The sequence below is a fragment of the Microtus oregoni genome, unplaced genomic scaffold (genome assembly GCF_018167655.1).
Source record: "Microtus oregoni isolate MIOR12 unplaced genomic scaffold, Mior012 000052F_003, whole genome shotgun sequence".
NCBI classification, from domain to species: domain Eukaryota; kingdom Metazoa; phylum Chordata; class Mammalia; order Rodentia; family Cricetidae; genus Microtus; species Microtus oregoni.
Genome location: NW_024543815.1, coordinates 1 through 20100, shown reverse-complemented (window position 1 = coordinate 20100; position 20100 = coordinate 1). Strand labels below are relative to the sequence as shown.

General features: G+C 42.5%; 1 protein-coding gene across 1 annotated transcript; it reads left to right on the top strand.

Annotated features, from left to right (window-relative positions):
- Positions 1–380: 380 nt before the first annotated feature.
- LOC121437381 (zinc finger protein 75D-like) lies at positions 381–12291 on the top strand (the record flags this gene model as incomplete). The annotated part of the gene is made up of 3 exons (XM_041637266.1): positions 381–788; positions 2329–2455; positions 11568–12291. Coding segments are annotated over exons 1-3 (1259 nt in total), but the record flags the coding sequence as incomplete, so codon positions are not given.
- Positions 12292–20100: the final 7809 nt, after the last annotated feature.

Sequence of the window (20100 nt, the reverse complement as noted above, 5' to 3'; positions counted from 1 at the left end):
AGCTTGTACAGGTTAAGTGACATGGTGTGATGCAGGGGTACCTCCAGCCGATGAGAGACAGCCAAGCCCTCCCTCTGGCTGGAGGGGCGCCTACCTGGGTTTTGATGTCTCATCCTCACTCTGTTCCCTCAAACTTGAGCCAGGCTTTTCTCTGTTTTACAGGCCTCGAGGTACAGGCCCTGAAATAATTTTGGCCCAAAAATAAATGCCGATATATCTCACAATTTTTCTTTTTTCTCTCTCTTCCCCTGTATCTGCCCTTAGGAAGAAGATTCATTCATTGATTGATTTTGCATCCAAACTGATGGTGCCTCAACTGTGAAAGGTGGCACCAAGAGGGCATCAGTGTCTCCCAGAAAAGGAAAACCGTTCCTCTAGTGATGAGGAGGAAAGGGAAGGAAGAGAGGTGCTTCGGCACACCCATGGGGCGTGTGCAGAAAAGTAACCTGCCTATGCAAGGTAGCTCAAACCACAACAGGGAGGGCAGGTCACCAACCAAACGGGCCCCTCCCGAGAATGCTCAGCAGCACTTCCGGAACATCTGCCACAACCAAGTACCTGGACCACTAGATGCTGCCAGGAAGCTTCACGAATTATGCTTTCAGTGGCTGATGCCAGAGACCAACTTCGAAGATCACATCCTGGACTCTCTGGTGCTGGAGCAGTTCCTGAGCATTCTGCCCCAGGGAATGAGGAACTGGATGCAAAAGCATCATCCGGGAGATGTCAAACAGACTGTGAGTCTGGTCGAAAGCTTGCAGAAGGAGCCTGATGCAGTCCCCGACAAGGTGAGAATGAGTAATTCCTTGTAATGCCCAATATCATAGGATAACGGTAGCCATGTCTTGGTTAAGAGTTTTCAAGGAGTGAGATCGATTTAGTCACATTTTCCTTTTTTATTCTGTTTTGTTTTGTTTTTGAGACAGGGTTTCTCTGTGGGTTTGCATCCTGTCCTGGAACTAGCTTTTGTAGACCAGGCTAGCCTCGACCTCACAGAGATCCGCCTGCCTCTGCCTCCTGAGTGCTGGGATTAAAGACGTGAGCCACCACCACTGCCCAGCTAGTCACATTTCCTTATTTCTTAGAATGGCTAGGTGGGATCCAAAATCATGTGCTGACAGTCGCTCCATACGGTCCAGAGTCACAGGCAGAGTCTTTCATGGCCTTAAAAGGAACAAGTGTGTTTTTCTCATTTTAAGGCCAGGAATTGATGCTGGAGGGCCTACTCTAGCATATCTAAGAATACAAGACTTGAGAGGTTAGAAACTGAAATAAAAGGTAAGAAAGGTATGGGAAGGTGGATTCAAAACATGTGATAGTGCCGAGACTAAAGTGGATGTCAGAGAACGGAAGCTCAAATCAGACAATGTTGGGAGACAACACAGGAAGAGTAACATGGGAAGCAAAACTGAAAGAAAGTCTTTGAAGAAAACTGCTCCCAGAGAGGGGGAGGGAATCCAGATGCTGAGGACGGTATCCTCTAATGAAAACACACCCCTGAGCCCAGAGAAATGGAGCCCCACTGTTCTCTCTTAGTGGCAGATTCCCAGTACTGCTAGTGAGTGGGAACCAAGAAACAGCCCTAGGTGACCAAGAAACAGCCCTAGGTGATATACGCATATCACTTCTCTATGGGAGCCAACCTAAGAATATGAGGCAGAGTTTATTTCTTGGTGTCCAGTTGTAACCAAATCCTGTAGAGAAAGGTTGGAGCTCATCCTGGTCTTCATTTTGTTTGAATCCCTTTGTTTCATCCCTTCCCCCACAAAAGCTTTCCTTACTTATAGGGAGATTTAAACATTGGCCTGACAGAAAAGCCTTTTAAGTACCATGCTGTATCTTTTGCATAAAAGGAAAAGAGAAAACCACTTCTCGAGGCTCAGAGTCAAGAAAAGAACTGATGAAGGCAGCTTTAGAGCAACACTCCAGTCTGCTCAACACGACCCTGGTCGTTGGCTGTACGTAGGCATGGAGGCTGCTACATAGAAGGGCTGGAAGATGACAGATGGCTTTTTGTTACTGTTTCGGTTATCCTAACTCTCATCTTTTTCAGGCAGCCTCATTTCTACGCTTTCCTTCTGCTGAGACCCACAGTGCCCACTAGGTATTCAGGGGTGTGTCAGACCTTCATGCTGTCCAGACAACTGGATTTGGCATGATGAGAATGGGAATTGGATAGTTCACTTGACTACTTCCTGTCCTTTTGGTTTTTCCATCTAAACTCTATGTTAATTTCTTCAGCATACAGCCAACCACGTGAGTCAGAGGCAGGTGACCAAGCAGCTTCTGCATCAGTAGTACTAAACTCAAATCCATTCTGTTCTTCAGGACTTGTTGACATTTGATGATATCGACATGCATTTTTCTGAGACGGAATGGCGTTTACTGGATCCTTCTCAGAAGACACTCTACAGTGAGGAAATGCTGAACATCTACAAGATGGCTGCCTCTCTAGGTAACGATGCCTTCTTCCGTGCGTGGATATGTTGTATGGTGTAGCCTGTGTTTATGAAAAATAGCGCTGTGAGAAAGCTCCTTTGAGAGTGTAATTGAATTAGATTGCTTCGTGACCGCTGAATCCGGGAGGTCTTTCCATTTTCTGGATTCTGATGCTTTGCTAGATGTTTGGCTTGTAGTTAATTATCACTGTTAAAGTACTGTCTTGTCCTCTTCCCATGGGCTCCTATAGAATAAAAGTTTTTTTATTTTAATGAGGATCAACTTTTCCTGTTACAGTGCATGGTTTCACCATGAAGGCGCGAACTCTTCAATCCCTTAGCACTAGATACCCGTAAGTTTCCCAAAACTTTTAATTTTGTTTTTACATGTAAGGCCACACTGTTTTGAATAAGTTTTACATTGAGTATGAAGTTGAATTCAAGGCTGAATGTTTTAACTATAAGTGTAGCACAATTAATAGAAACCCAGAGACAGAAATGAGGGTTCCACCTGAAGGTTGGAAAAGCAGAACAGACAGCCACTGACTCTTACCTCGACCTCAGTCTGAAAGGGTGATCCTGCTTCCAGGAATCTCAGAATGAGACTGAGGGCTGTCTCCTCCCTTTTTGTAATCCTCTCTAGTGCTGAGATTAAAGGCATGTACCTCTACCACTTGGTTGCTATGACAAATTAGAATGGCCACTGGGATTAAAGGTGTGTGCCACCACTGCCTGGTCTGTAACGCTGACCAGTGTAGCTGTTTTACTCTGTGATCCTTAGGCAAAATTTATTTACTAAAATACAAGTGGATATCACTATGTTTCCCCTTTTTGTCCAAAATAAAAAGGGAAAGGCTATAACAAATATGAGAAAAATTATATACAATGAGTACAGTGACTATATACAAGATATACAGGCAATAAGTAATTCAACATTGTCTAGTCCGTTTGCATTTGACAAATTTAGAGAAAATACTCTATATCTATCCTATCTTGGTGAGTCCAACATCTTATACATAATTTACTTTCTATCATAACTTGCTTTCTGCATCTGATAAACTATAGCTATAACTATCTAATCTTCAACTCCCTCAGAGACTCAAGAAGGAAATAACATTAACTGCGTAAGTAAGAACTGCTAGTAAGTGACTTCCAAAAAATGAGAGAGATGACAGAGACAGCTGGCTGCCTGGACAGTCACCAAAGTTTCTCTGCACCATTGAGGCATCTACCTTCATCCTACAGGCCTATAGACTATACATATCTGACAGACTTTTCTGTGAAGTAGGATATTCAGAAGGGCTCTCCCTTCTTGTCTGACAGGGTTTGGCAGTCACTCTCTCTTGGGTCTTGCTTGTCCAATTAGGACGTCACACTGTCAGCAGTCGAGGCAAGGGCATTTTCCTGCTTAGTGACTCTTTGGCCACAAAAGTAAACTCCATGTAGAGTTTCTTCAGTGTCCATTATCTTCTCTGGAGTAGGTTGATGCTACCAGGAGAAGATATCTCAAATGCCATATTCCGTAAATCTCTGAAATATTGGAAGACGACCTGTCTTTCTAAAATATGTATTTGATCTTGAAAACATACCTAATATGACTACAAGTTTCATTTAATAAATGACTAACAACTAGTCTGCATTTCCTTATTTCTTTTTTTTTTTTGTTTTTTTTGGGTTTTTTTTTTTTTTGAGACAGGGTTTCTCTGTGGCTTTGGAGCCTGTCCTGGAACTAGCTCTGTAGACCAGGCTGGTCTCGAACTCACAGAGATCCGCCTGCCTCTGCCTCCCGAGTGCTGGGATTAAAGGCGTGTGCCACCATCGCCCGGCTGCATTTCCTTACTATCCTAAATAATTGGTAACATCACTATTGTAATCAGCAGGGTTTGTTAACATTACTTTTAAAATAAATGTTCCTTTATAAAATGAAGAATTCTTCAAGCAAATACAAAGTCTTGATTGCACAGAATGCAATCATTGACAAGCTACCAGTTTGTTAAACTTAACGAATATACTAAATTATTTCAGTATAGCTCTAAAAAACTCTAATTTTTATTTATCAAATTTACTTGCTTCTAAATTAGAAACAAATTTCGAAGTCTTCTTTTTCTATGCTATAACAAAAATCTTTGAAATTTTTCACTCTGTTAATAGAATGCTAGTGACATAAACTTATTTAACTGACTTTTACATAAATACTGGGGCAATATATACCTGAAATGCATAAACTCTTAGAAGATACAAGAACTGCTGGCAATCTCGATTCGTATATGAACCAGTAACAACCTACTGTGGTGGTGGTGGTGGTGGTGGTGAAGGACACGGTTAACCAGTCTCTCCTGTTGATGATATCCTCACATTCCCCTCAGATGTTGAGTATTTCCATTATCTTTCATTCTTTTCTTTATTCCTCATCCCCAGGCTGGAATAGCCCTGTGTGGGTCATGTACTGGTAGCCAGGGGACTGTTGGTCCTTTTCTCTTTTATTAAGAAATAAAGGCGCCGTGGTGGTGGCTCATGCCTTTAATCCCAGCACACAGGAGGCAGAGGCAGGTGGATCTCTGTGAGCTCGAGGCCAGCTTGGTCTACAGAGCAAGTTCCGGGACAGCCAGGGCTGCTGTTACATAGAGAGATCGTGCCTTGAAAAGAAAGAATGAATAAATACAGTGAGAGAGAGAGAGAGAGAGAGAGAGAGAGAGAGAGAGAGAGAGAGAGAGAGAGAGAGAGAAGAAAGAAAAAACTTGTTATTTATGCGTGCTTCTTTGTCTATGTGAGTGTTTCTGAGGGTATCCATTGAGGCTAACGAGGTCTTTGGACCACTTGGAACAGGAGACATCTGTGTGCAGGACTAGGACTGAGGTCTCATGATTGAGCAGCAAGCACTCTTAACATTGGCGCCACCTCTCCAGTCCTGGTCCTGTCTTTCTGATTGTTGCCTCCTGACTTTGTAAACTGTTAAGGAATCTTTACTAACATGCTGTTCCTTTGTTTTCTTTTGTCTTTTAGTTTCTTTCCGTTTCTTCGTTTCGCTTGTTTGTTGCTTTTATGGTTGGTTTTTTGTTTGTTGGTTGGTTGGTTTGTTTGTAATTTTCCCAGTATTTTTCTGCCTTTCCATCTTCCTTAGTGTGGTGGTTTGAATGGGAATGGTCCCCATTGGCTCATACGTTTAAATACTTGGTCCCTGTTAGTGGAATTGTTTGAAAAGGTTTAGAAGGTACCACTTTGTTGGAGTAGGTGTGCCTTGTTTGAGGATATGTGTCACTGGGGGTGAGCTTTGAGGCTTCAGATGCCCACACTAGGCCCAGTCTCTCCCTCCGTGTCTCTTACTATCTCAGTCTCTGTGTGTTTCTCTGTCTCTGTCTGTCTTTGTCTGTCTCTGTCTCTCTGTGAATCTTTGTCTCTCTGTCTATCTGTCTCTGTCTCTCTGTCTCTTTTACTCCCTCTCTCTTCCTCAGGATGTAAAGCTCTTAGCTACTTCTCCATGCCTTTATACTCCCCACCGTGATGACAATGAACTAATCCTCTTCATCCATAAGCAAGCCCTGAATTAAATACGTTCTTTTATAAGAGTCCCTGTGGCCATGGTGTCTCTTCACAGCAGTAGAACAATGGCTGAGACCCTTTGCCTGCCTATGGACAACTTTCTGTTCAAGTATATATAAATCTCCTTCTGGAAACCCGGAACTTGCAGCAGCTGCAGGAGTTTCCATTTTTTCTTCCCTTACCTCCTTTCCAGGTCTCAACAATTCTTCCTGTTCATTTCGTTAGCAGGATGTAGCTTTCTAGAATGAAATGGCACTGACACTCTTTCTGTTGCTTTCTTGGCTTTCTCTTCTTATTTTAACTGGGACACACTTTGTAAAAATGTCTATACTTTTCTGTATTATATTCAAGCGTCATCTGTCTCTTTCTGTTTCCTTCTCTGTTCTTGTTTTTGCTTTTGATTATCTTTCAATTTATTGGTGGGGGAAGCATATTGTATTCTTTCTTTGACTTTTTGTGTCTTTTTTGCTTCTTTTTGGTTTTCTAATTCTGGATGGACTTTTTCTTCTTCTCAAGGCAGAAGCTGTGGGAAAAGTTTTTCCTACTGCCGAACTTCATCCTCTCTTTTCCCAGGGAGGTCCCCTACAACTTCTCCCATGAACTCTGCCTTCCCTTGATAGTTTTCCCCCCTCACCATCACAAACTTATATTCTTCATAATAAACTCAGGCCCTTTTGCCCCACTTGGTGGCCAAAAATTTTCTTTGAAATTGACATTTTTAGCCTGACAGTGGTGGTGCACTCTTTTAATCCCAGCACCCGGGAGGCAGAAGCACACAGATCTCTATTAGTTCAAGGTCAGCCTGGTCTACAAGAGCTGGTTCCAGGACAGGCACCAAAGCTGTAGAGAAACCATGTCTAGAAAAAAAAATGATGCTTTTTTCAGAAGAGTATGTGGTGTGACTTTTCTGGAGATACCCCTGAGAGCTTTCTCTGTTCTGAATTATCTAGATCTCATGGGTCATTTGTCCTTGGTTTGGCACTTGCTTTAGTTAGGATTTCTATTGCTATGATAAACACCATAATCAAATGGCACTTCTCATCTGACATTTCATAAAGTCAGGTCAGGAATTCAAGTAGGGCAGGAACCAAAGCAGAGGCCATGGAGAGAGCTGCTTGCTTACTTCTTCAGACTGCTATCTCATGCAACTTAGGTTCATCTGCCCAGGGGTGGCATTGCCCACAGGGGCTGGACCCTCCCACATAAATCAGTAATCAAGAAAATTCCATATAACTTTGCCTATTGGCAGTCTGATGGAGGTGTTTTTTCAGTTGACTTTCTACTTTCCAGATAACTCTAACTTGTTACATGTTGATTAAAAAAAAAAAACTAACCAGGACAATGTTCAGGTCTTTATTAGTAATTGTTGATTTTTTTTCCCTTTTACAGAGTCTTTATATATTGACCATTGTGTGTAGTAAAAGGAGCGGCGGGCTGCGTCCCCGCCACCCATCTAGTTTATCCCCTGAAATTCCATGAAAAATACACGGAAATGTGTATTAATTAAATTGCTGCCTGGCCCATTAGCTCTAGCCTCTTCTTGGCTAATTCTTACATCTTGATTCAACCCATTTCTAATAATCTGTATGTCACCACAATCTTGTCGCTTACCGGGATGTCTGACTTGGCAGCTTCATGGAGGCTCTCTGCCTCTGCCTCTTTTCTCCCAGCATTCTGTTCTGTCTACTCCACCTATCTAAGCTGCTGTCCTATCAAAAGGCCAAGGCAGTCTCTTTATTTAACCAGTGACAGAAACTCATACACAGATGACCCTCCTATACCAATTGTGCTTCTTTAAAAGTGTTATTTACATTTTTAGTTTCTCGTTTCTCTTTTCTGAGCTTTGCAATAAAATGAGGTGCAGGTATCACATCATTTAAGTGATGTTTAAGTTTCTGTACGTTGTTATGTATTTTGTTCAATTCGTGTTAGAACTGTGCTTCCCGTTCCCCTGCTCATCCTGTTCATCAATGTGTTTCCAAATATTCCACACTGTGCTCAGTTCTGAAGTCCCTTTTTCGTTGGTGGCTGAGAGAGGCTCAATTGGTGGCCTTTGACACACAAGGGTGAGGACCTGAGTTAGATCCCCATAACCACATCAAAAAGTCAAGTGTGAGCCAGGTGATGGTGATGCACCCTTTTAATCCATTCACTTGAGAGGCAGAGGCAGGTGGATCTGTGAGTTAAAAGCCAGCCTGTTCCACAGAGTGAGTTCCAAGGCAGCCAGGGCAACAGAGAAACCCTGTCTCGGGAAATAAATAAATATTAAAAGGTCAGGTGTGCTGTCAGAAATCTGAAATAACTGCACCAGGGAGGTGGAGAAAACTGGATCTCCAGGGCTCACTGACCAGCCAACCTCATTTGCTTGGTGAGCTCCAGAGTCAGTCAAGTATCCTGACTTAAAACGCACAAGGTGGATGAGTACCAAGGGTTACCCTATATCCTGCACACAAATACCTCCATACACACATACACGCCAAAGCCATGCACTGTGTTCAATTTTATGATAATAACTTCATGTTTAAATGTTTTCTGCTGTGCTGTTCTAAATGTTTAAATGTTTTATTGTGCTGTTCTAAATTGCTGCTTCTGCTTTAAAGATGAAAAAGACAAGCTCTACCTGAAATACTAAAACAGCTGGCATTCTGACACGGTAGTGGTGCCGCTGCCACTCTGTTTCTGGTGGTCTCACCAGATTCAGCCTCCCATGGAGCTACAGCAGTGGCCACCGTCCCACCATGACCCTCCTAGAGGACATGCTTACTCACTGAGCTACTGTACTGCTGTGGCCCCTACACCCCTGTCTCTGCAGACTGCTCCCTGAGTAGGTAGGAGAGGCATATGGAAATTCTACACTAAGCTTAGTTAGGCCTACAACAAACTGGGCGTTCACTAAAAATTGCATTAAACATATACGTTTGTTTGAAGAGTCCCGGTATCTTCATTGTGCTGATGCCTCTGATTCCTGAATATGATGTGTCTGGCTTTAGGTGTTTGTTGATTTCTTTCAACAACTTTTTATCATTTTCAGTATGTAGATACTCTTCATATTTTGTGAAGTATGTGTCTCAGCTTTTCCCATTATAACAACAGCAAGGATACCAGTTTTAATTTTGATTTCCTCATTATATCATAAATGAATGCCTTGGACTTTATCATGGACTTTTTATCAGAGTGAACTCCCTACAAGTGTTTTTTGTTGTTGTTGTTGTTGTTGTTTAGATTTCTTCGGCAACCTCAGCATTTTCCTTGTATCAATTATCCATAATGCTTTTTTATTTCTTTGTCTTGACTTTATTGCGTTAACTTCAACTTCCTGTACTTAGTACGGGGGCAGGTTTCTTGCTTTTGTAAAAATTTCAAAGATTCTACATTTACGAGTTGTTTTCTTTTTTTTTTTATCATGAATGGATGTGAGATTTTGTCATATACTTTTGTCAATTGCTAAGAACATTTGAATTTCATTTCTTTCATCATTTAAGCCAGATTCTCAATGTGCGTCTCAGGCTTGGCTTGAACTCATGAATCTCTGCTTTTCATCTCCAGAGATTTGGTGTTCTGAGTGTATGTGATAATGTCACACTTTGTTTCGATAGTGTCTTAGTCTGCAGCAAACTAAATGGATTTTGAACCGTCAAAGCTCACCACTAGTGGCACATGTCCTCCGACGGGTCCAAGTTTCCTAATCCTTCTCAAATAGTTTTGATTCCTGTTGTCAAAACAGTCACATAGAGGAGCCCTTGGGGGCCAGTTCTCATAAACCACCACCTGCCCTATATCCCTTCCTTTCAGGAGGGCTGTTTGGGACAGGGTTTTGCAATGTGGCCCGTAATTACGCTCATTATTCTCCCTCCAGGTATATCCCTAGCGCTGAGATCATAGTCTTGTGCAACAGAGCCTGCTGGGATTCTGTGCTTCTTGTTAGTCCTTTCAGCATGGTATGATTTCCTGTCAGTCTTGGTGCTGACTTACTGCTTCTATTCTGTTTGAAAAGCAGCATTTTACTTAGTGATGTCCATTTTCATTGTTGAAATTTCATCTAGTAACATTGGTTAAGGCCTAATTTGCTTTTTGCAAGTTTCTCGAGGAGGGAACTTGGAGATTGTCGCCTTCTTCTTTTCTGCTGTGAGCACTTAAGGCTACATGTATGTCGTTGACCACTTCCTTACCTCTACTCTCTATAAATTGATGTAGTTTAGCTTCATTTTCATTCCAATATAAGTATATTACACTCTCTCACTCTCTTTTGGGGGTTTTCTTTTCTTTTTTTTTTCTTTTTTTTTTTTTTTGATTTTCGAGACAGAGTTTCTCTGTAGCTTTTTGGTTCCTGGAACTAGCTCTTCTAGACCAGGCTGGCCTCAAACTCACAGACTCACAGAGATCAGCCTGCCTCTGCTTCCCGAGTGCTGGGATTAAAGGCATGTGCCACCACCGCCCTGCTTTGAGGGTTTTCCTTAGCGACACATTATTTGTAAGCCTATTGCTTCCATGTGTCTTTAAGTTATACAATTTCTGATTTTGTTTTCTAGTTTGATTACACCTTTGTCAGATTTGCCATTTACTCGAGTTACAACTCTCTTAGGGTTTAGTCTGATAAGTGCCTTTATTGCATTCTAATTGGTTTATCTATTACAATCAGAGAGCTCCGGTCCTGTCGATATATGTCATTTTAGCAGACACCCACGCTTTGTTAGTTTAACATGCAGAGTCTTCATCGCTTTTATATGACTTTCTTCCAATGAGTTTTGTTTTCAGAGACTTCCTGGCATCTTGTGTCTTTCGGTTCCTCTGATCCCGCTAGTTCTGCCATGGCTTATGGCTGATGCTGTCTAAGTGCATAGAAGGCATTGTGGAAAAGGCTTCCTAAGCCAGGTCACTAGTTCTAGCTGGGTCTCTCCTGCTCTTTCTGCTTCTTCACTTCCGTGGCTCTTGTTATAAGAATGTATCTCATGCCTACAATGTTGAAGGTACTTCTTATTCATTGGCCCTTATGTGACATGACACCATCCGTAGATGGAGCTGTTTAGACATGTCGTTTATCTCTCGGCTTCTTGAGGGAAGCTTCCATGCTCTGACAGAATGCTAGTATATACTCCCCAATCTGCTTATTGTTGACAGATACCAGGAGGGTTCCTTTTCGGAGCCGTGTCTGGTTTGCGTTTTACCAGTCTTTAAAAGGTTTCACACTCGGTCTGAGAAAGGCGTAAGTCTGTCTAGGCAGCCTTCTGCAGATAGGTTTTGGGTTGGAAAATACTGGGTTTGAGTTTCTACTTTCTTCTGGGTGTTTGTTTGGGTGTGATGTACTTTGCTAGGTTTTTGTTTGGTGTTTCTTTCTAAAATTCTTGAGTCTTACACCTCTTTGTCTTCTCTCTGCTTTTTCTGATTCCCTTTGTAACTTCTGGCACCATTTGATGGGCTTCTTTCTGTGCCTCGAAGATGGGATAAGGGACTATGGATATGAACCATTTTTCTGCCTGGGCCAGAGTCACTAGTTTATGTATTTCTTTAATTTTCATCGACAGTTCTCTCTAGTCTTTAAATTTTCTTGTCTATAAAACACCTGACTGATTCTTTTCTTTATTTGAACAGGGTTAAAGCCAGAAAATGACAAGGGAAATGATCAGCCTGAATCTGCCTCTACATCAGGAATAGAAGCAAAACCGTCTAAAGTTTCAAACACCAGAAAGAAAGCTGCCCAGAACAAAAACAGCAGAAAAACCCGTGCAGACACACTCAGGGCACAGAAACGTGGTCAGGCTCATCCCAGGAGGGGAACAGTGTCAGCTTCAGGTGGTAAAAAACAGGTTCCAAAACGTCATCAGTGTCAGGAGTGTAAGAAATGCTTCCGAGTTCCTGCTGAGCTTGTTAGGCACCATAGAGTTCACACCAGAGAGAAGCCTTTTCCTTGTCAGGAGTTTGACCTGAGGTTCAGGTGGATGTCAGATCTGACAGCGCATTCCCGGACACACAAAGGAATAAAATTATATACGTGCTCCTGGTGCCAGAAAAGCTTTTCTCTCAACACAAACTTACATAAACACGAAAGAATTCATACAGGAGAGAAACCCTATAAGTGTCTGAGATGTGAGAGAGCGTTTACTCAGAAGTGTAGCCTGGTTAGACACCAGGTAGTCCACACTAAAGAGAAGCCCTATTCGTGTAGCCTGTGTGAGAAAAGGTTTAGCAGACAGTCAAGCTTCGTCAGACACCAGAAGACACATTGTCAGGCAACACGGCCAGGTGGAGGAGAGTCAGTGACAGACTGTAGAGATTCCCATGATAAGAATCTGTTAGCAGAGAAAATTGGGGGGAGGTATGCTTTGCGTCCCAGAAAGAAATCCACACTGTTCCCCGCTCTTAAGACTTAGTTTCCAGTTTTTACCATAAAACTGTTATTTACTATGTAGAGATTCCCATGATAAAAATCTGGTAGCAGAGAAAATTGGGGGAAGGTATGCTTTGCGTCCCAGAAAGAAATCCACACTGTTCCCCGCTCTTAAGACTTAGTTTCCAATTTTTACCATAAAACTGTTATTTACTATGTAGAGATTCCCATGATAAGAATCTGTTAGCAGAGAAAATTGGGGGGGAGGTATGCTTTGCGTCCCAGAAAGAAATCCACACTGTTCCCCGCTCTTAAGACTTAGTTTCCAGTTTTTACCATAAAACTGTTATTTACTATGTAGAGATTCCCATGATAAGAATCTGGTAGCAGAGAAAATTGGGGGGAGGTATGCTTTGCGTCCCAGAAAGTAATCCACACTGTTCCCCGCTCTTAAGACTTAGTTTCCAGTTTTTACCATAAAACTGTTATTTACTATGTACGTTATGAATAAAAGAACAAAATTTTGGTAGTCAACTATGTCTGCAGTTATGATTTTCTCCAATGCTATTCTCAGGTGTCAGGTGCCATGAACCCTGTATTCCCTCTTCATGCTTCCTCAGAAGAGGTATAAAATGCCGTTGCAGCCCCTATGAAGTGAGTTCAGAGAGAATGAATATGTGTCTCCGTAGACAGCCAAGACTGAGAACCAGGGAGATTTCCTCATGGACAGGAAGTGAGGCTTAGCATTTTTCCTATGTAAGTCTGCCCATCGTACTTGCCCTCCCTAGTTTGCGCTGCTACCTTGTCTTCTTTCAGGGAAGTTTGGGGAGCATGAGAGGACCTGAAAGCCAAGACGCAAGCCCAAGAGCCTTCTAAGCATTTACAATCCCCCTGCCATTCTCTCTGAATGTACTTAGAGACTTAAGTGATCACGGAGGCACTGCATGCCCACATCTAGTTATCTGTCTCCGTGGAAGTACAGGGCAATAGTGAAATGGCCTGATGATTTTGGCTTTCCTTATACACACTGAAGGCTTTCAAATGGGTGCATACCACTCCTGTCCCTAAAGAGAGCTTCACTTTTGTGATTTCTTAGCCCTAAATGAGTATGGCTGATTTCTCTATAGAAAGGTCTGAGCGTTTAATTTACTGATAATGGCAAGGAGGGCCTCATGTAGCCTCTTTGACTTATACACCTCTGTTCCTAGAAGGGGACATCCAAAAGCATCCAGGAAAAGGCTTATGATCCCCATCAGAGTCAGGCCAGATGGACGCTGCTTTTTGATCTCGTGTTTTATCCCTTCTCCATTTGTGCAAGTATCTCTTTAGAGATAAATAGCATGAATGGCTTGAAAGATATATCAAAAGCTAATTTATGATATTGGGCGAGGTTGCCATATATTTGTAAATGGAAAAGCACATGCGCCATACTACATTTAAATATTAAAGAAACTCCTTTAAACCAAATACCCCCCCCCAAAATGATTTTCCCATCTTAACTTTTTTCAAGATTTACTTTTTGTGTGTGAATGTTTTACCTGTATGTACATCTGTTCATCATATGTGTGCAGTACCACAGGAGGCCATTAAGAGGGTGTCAGATCCCTTATAACTGGAGCTACAGTGGCTAGTGACCATGCAGGCGCTGGGAATTGAACTTGAGTTCTCCCTAAGAGCTCTGAACCACTGAGCCATCTCTCCAGTCCTATCATTCACCGTTTTAAATAGATGATTAAAGGACATTTTTCAAAGAGACTTTGCAGAGCCTATTTTCAGATTTATAAAATGGGAATGACTCCTGCCTGAGACCTACCGTGTGGGTTAAATGGGCTATTTATGTATATTATGGTATGTAGGAGAGAGGTGGGACACATTCGGTGTTCACGAATCACTTGGAACATGCTTCATGCACCTAGTGCTGTAAAGAAACTAAACATTCTATGTTCATGTAGCGTTTTATTGTACTTACGTAATGTCTTTCCCACTAGTCCCAATTTCCTCTGGTTTGATGCTGCTCTCCACTTAGCCTTTAAAAGATAGTGACCCTACTACAGCTAGATGTACTGGCCGTTACTAACAACCAGAGTATACCAAAAGATATATTTCCAAAGGATGGAGACTGTGCACCCCACATCCACCCCTACCCCTTCCAGGGCAACATGAGGCTTCACCCTGAGATCTCAGAGAGCTAGCGCTCTCACTCTATAAGTAGGTAAATTAATATAATATGATATAATAGTAATATATATTATTTTTTTATTACTGCCAGGACTGAAGAGATGGCGCAGTGGTTAAGAGCACTGACTGCTCTTCCAGGGGACCTGGGTTTCATTCCCAGAGCCCACATGGAAGCTTACAGATATTTATAACTCAATTCCAAGGGATCTGATGCCCTCTTCTGGCCACTGAGCGTGTGAGCACACCTGCGGTACAGATACAATACTCATTAAATACTAATACTATATTACACATAAAATAATAATAGTAAATAAACCATGAGTCGAGTCTCTCCCAGGGTAGGTTGGAGTATTTTTGTTGTTCTTGGAGGGCCTCAACCCCGTTACCCTATCATGTTACCTCCTAACTAGAGCTCCATCTCTAACCTGTACCCAGGAACACTGGCAAGCTTATGCCATCCATGTCCTTTGGATCAATAAGGTTCTTATTCTCCTAGAAGAGGAATCCCAGGACGTATTTCAGTACTAGCCCCCACCCCACCCGCCCTTCTGGCACATCAGCTGCTGTGCACTGTGGGAAGCACAGATTAGGTAGACCTGGGAGTGGAACTGACCAAAACCAGTCCGATGCAACTCCATGTTTCCCCACCCCTCCGTCCTGTTTTTCTGCTGGTTGGTTTAAACTCAGCCCATTCGACCACACTGTTCCCTCTTGGAAATGACCCTGCCAGAGACCCCTAGAAGCAGAAATGCTAACCCAAAAGATTGAGTCAGGACACCCTAAATGTTCTTTTAGAAAAACATTTGAGCCGGGCAGTGGTGCACACCTTTAATCCCAGCACTTGGGAGGCAGAAGCAGTCATCTGTGAGTTCGAGGCCAGCCTGGTCTACAGAGTGAGTTCTAGGACAGCCAGGGCTACACAGAGAAACCCTGTCTAGAAAAACAAAACAGAAATATTATTTTTTTAAAGTTAGACTGATGGGCTAGCAGTGATGGAACTTTACCTCATTGATCAGAATGTTTGCTGGGTATTTAGTATTTACCAATACTTTTATTTTGCCATGAGGAGCTTGCTTAGTTTTCTGTATATATACGTGGATTTTCTCAAGTATCTTTTTTTCTCCTCTTCAATTCTGAGCATATGAAGAAAAGTGAAGTTTCTACTATTAATATTATTAAATTGCTTGCGTAAAAACAGTACTTATCTTTTCTTATTTCTGAATGAGCATCTCATTTTGGTTTGTCCGTGTATTGTTTGTTTGTTTGGGATTGATCTTAGGTATAAAGACAGTCTGGTAGAAGGTTTGATGTGAAATATGCATTTCATGAATTAAAAAAAAAAACCTTTGCCACTAACTTCAAAGTGCTGTGTGGTTCCAAATTGGCTTTTCGTTTAATAATACACAATACAAATCCTATTGCACTTAACTCTTCTGAAAAGGAACTTCTACAGTATTGTCTGTTTGGATATATTTATAAAATCATCTAAGTAAACCAGAACCGTATTCATCTGGATGGAAGCTACGTTATGTAGTTTAGAACATAAACTAGATATTTTTTACAATAAAAGAAACCAAAGAGGGACTGCAAGTCTTAGAGTGTAATGTATGCAGCTCCCCAAGCGCTGGGATTCAGCAGCATCCTGGGTCCTTGCAGCACACAGAGGCCACTGGGCATGCACTGTAATGACTAGCTCTTCACCTAGCCAAGGCAAGGTCCTCAAGCCAAGAGTTACTTGTAAGAAAATAGGGTTAACCCTCCTGTTTTCAGGGGAGGTTTGCAGGAATTCATTTTCCAATCCTAGCCCATAGGCTTCTTCCTGAAGCCTGCTGTTAGAGGCCTGTTTATTTTTTCATTGTTTACATATTTTGCTCTGTTCACTTTGTGTACACATGTATTTGAGAATGTACATATGTGTGCAGACAGGCACATACCACTGCACATATGTGGAGATTCGAGGATAACCTGGAAGAGTCAGTTCTCCCCTCCTGTCATGTAAGCTTCAGAGATCAAACTCAGGTTCTTAGCCTTGGCTGACGAGTCCCCTTTCCCCGAGCCGTCTCCCACACCCCTTACGGTTTATTTCTTCACACTCTCAGAAACCTGCCTGCTTATTCGTTATCTCACAGTTATAACCACCTATGAAGACGTATAATAACAGGGAATGCAGCCAGTTAAAATTTCAGTAAGCTGTCTGTGTTTTCTTCATATAACTTACATAGCTGAAAGTTGTTAAATCTCATCCCAAAGCCTTCTAGAGCCATCAGGACCAATGTGCTGAACTCACAGAGACTTGAAAGCATGCACTGGGCCTATACATGTCTAAACCAGAAAGAGTTCCAGCAATGAGTGGGAAAGTGGACACTAACCCCCACTTTTTTTGTTTTTGTTTGGGCAATTGTGGGGAGGGTTTCTTTTGGGGTTTGGGGGTTTTGTTTGGTTTTGGTTTTTTTGAGACAGGATTTCTCTGTGTAGCTGTGGCTGTCCTTTGTAGACCAGGCTGGCCTCAAACTCAGAGATCCACCTGCCTCTGCCTCCTGAGTGCTGGGATTAAAGGCGTGTGCCTCCACTCCTGGCCACAAGCCCCCATCGTTAATCCAGAAGCTATCTCCAATTGATAATATATCACAAAGGAAAGACGGGTTTCCTCCAATGGAGTTTCAGTGGGGATACAAACCGCTCTTAAGGGCAGGCCTAATGTTCAGCAGTAGACGGCCAATACAAAATGAACTCAGTGGCGTCTCCGGAGCTTCTTTATCTAATAATGTATCGTCGCGGCCTTTTCAAAATTCTTGCAGGTCCTCTGTGTACACATTATGTTTTCCAGGTTTGTGTTTTTATGGGATTTCTGTGTGTGTGATCACATGTGTCTCTACTTCTGTATGTGTTCCTTGTGCTTTTTCTTCATCTGTTTGTCTTGACCTAGTCTGGGTCATTCGTTTTTATTTTATCATTATTGTTGTTGTTATCATTGAGATGCCTGTTTCCATTCTAATAAGAGGGAGAAGGAGAGGATGTGGGTTTGGGTGGATGGAAAAGTAGGGAGAATGTAGGAGGAGTTACGGCGAACTGTAATTAGAATATATTGAATTTAAAAGTCGATTTTTGCTGGGTGATGGTTGCACACGCTTTTAATCCCAGCACTCAGGAGGCAGAGGCAGGAGGATCTCTGTGAGTTCGAGGTCAGCCTGGTCTACAGAGCTAGTTCCAAGACAGGCTCCAAAGCTACAGAGAAACCCTGTCTCAAAAACAAAAAACAAAAACAAACAAACAAAAACTATTTTCAATTGAAAAAAGTCCCATGACAGATATGTTGGCCTTATTGGGGGTACAAAGGATTCAGAAAGTTATTTTTTAAAAAAATCCAATTATGCACACACATAGAAAACCAAATGTGAAAGATTTTCAAACTGAGATGACTTTCATTTTGCAAGTCAGGGAAGGACCCTAGAGCCAGTAATTAAGAAACACAGGACGGACTGAAACACGAAGCACACTCAGACAGGCAGGCAGGCATCAAATTAATAAAGCTACAGACTCTTTCAATGGAGTGCAGATTCTCCCCCATTCTCCATGAAAAATGGAATCCCTGTTGTCTTCGAATACTTCATGAAGGTAGGAATTCATCCAGCAACCTTTCTGATCGACTTGATTAGCAGCTGACTCAAGCCTGCCAAGATTCCAACACAGGAACAGTAGACTCCCACCCCCACTCAACATGCCAGTTTCCAGTTATTGTTGTTACAAATCTTTACTTAGGCACCTAAAATAGGGCCCGTCTATTCTAGTACAGTTCTGGAAGGCAGAAGTATAAAATCAAGGTCCTGACTAGGTTTAGTAACTTCAGACACAATGGCTTTCAACCTGTGTGTCACGACCCAAATATGGGTCAAATGACCCTTTCCCAAGAGTCACCAAAGACAATCAGAAAACACAAATACATTTATATTATGGCTCAGGACAGTAGAAAAAGCACAGTTATCAAGTAGCAACGAAAATAATTTTATGGTTGGGGATCACCATGGCATGAGAAACCGTGCTAAAAGATCGCAGCACCAAGGTTGAGGATCACTGTTCTGAAAGCGTCAAGAGAGAAACCATTTTTCTCGTTGTCCTCAGCTTCCAGGGGCACCTGCACCGTGTGGCTCCCAGCCTTGCCTTGGCATCGGTCTAAGATCTGCTCCCATCTTCTTGCTTCATCTTGTCTCTTGGGAATCACACAGGGTTAACCTAGATAATCCAGTCCAACGCCCTGATCTGAGGACAGGCTCAGGAGCTGTTTGGTGAAAGAATGTGCCATGGTGTCGTTTGGACAAGGCTGTCTAGGGAGGATGCTGTTCTGCTGTGTCCCAGTTTGCTTTCTACTGCTGTGGTAAGCACCACGACCAAAGACAACTTAGGGTGGAGACGGCTTATTTTATTTAGGCTTCCGAAGCCTACTCCATCACTGAGGGAAGTCGGGGCAGGAACTCAAGCAGAAGCAGATACAGGAACCACGGAGAAAGGCTGCTTCCTGGGTTTCTCTCCGAGGCTTTCTCAGCTTTTATTTTTCTTAAAAATTTTAAAACTTATTTTATTATATATATGTAGGCAGGTAAGTGTGTATGTGTGCATGTATGAATGAATGTTTTGCTTGCATGTATATCTGTGCACCATGTTTGTGCAGTGCCTGCAGAGGCCAGAAGAGGGTATTGGATCCCCTGATGCTGGAGCCACATATGGTTGAGAGCTGCCACCTCGGTTCTGGGATTCAAAGCGTTGTCTTCTCGAAGAGCAACCAGTGCTCTTAACAGCTGAGCCATCTCTCCAGCCCAAGCCTCAGCTTGCTTTCTTCTATACCCTAGGACCATCTGCTCAGGGAGAGCACTGTTCTCAGTGCACTGGGTCCTCTCCCATTAACTGTTAATCAGGAAAATGACCAGCAGGTAAAACGGGCCCAGGAAGACAAACATCGCATGCTTTCTCTCATACGTGGAGTTAGCCTTTAAGATTGATATGTGTGTGTGTTTCATTCAGGATAATCACAGAGATTAGGTATCTAGTTAGGGGCCACGGGGAGGAGGAGATCCTTCAAGGACAAGGAAATAGAACATAGTGTTATACAGGAATAAATTAGAAACTAGTATAGAAGGACTAAATGGGAAAGGGTCTCAGGCCAAGGATCTGAGACCAGATACGCCATGAATCCTAGGAGGAAATACACTAATTATAATTCTGCTAAATGAACATCGTAATAAAATGACTTCTAATGACTCCTAGTTGCTCTACCCATTGCTTAACCTTCATCAGAGATGCTTCTTCTTGCAGTAGGTGATCATTGACACAAAAGCCACTGCCAGACAATGTGCAGAGACTGAGAGAGTTTGGCACACTCAACCTTAAATTGGATGCCTTTATCAAGCCCCTCCCCTCAAGGTTCAGGGACCTATGCAAAAGATGAGACAGAAAGATTAGGGTAACCAGGGGTGATGGATGACTCCAAGAGAACAGCATCTGCCAGCCACAACAAAACTGCCACGCAGATGGACTCACAGACACTGGGACAGCATGCACAAGGCCTGCACAGGTTCAAGCCAGGCAAAATCCCAGCATGCAAAGGGGGAAGTGGACACAAAGTCC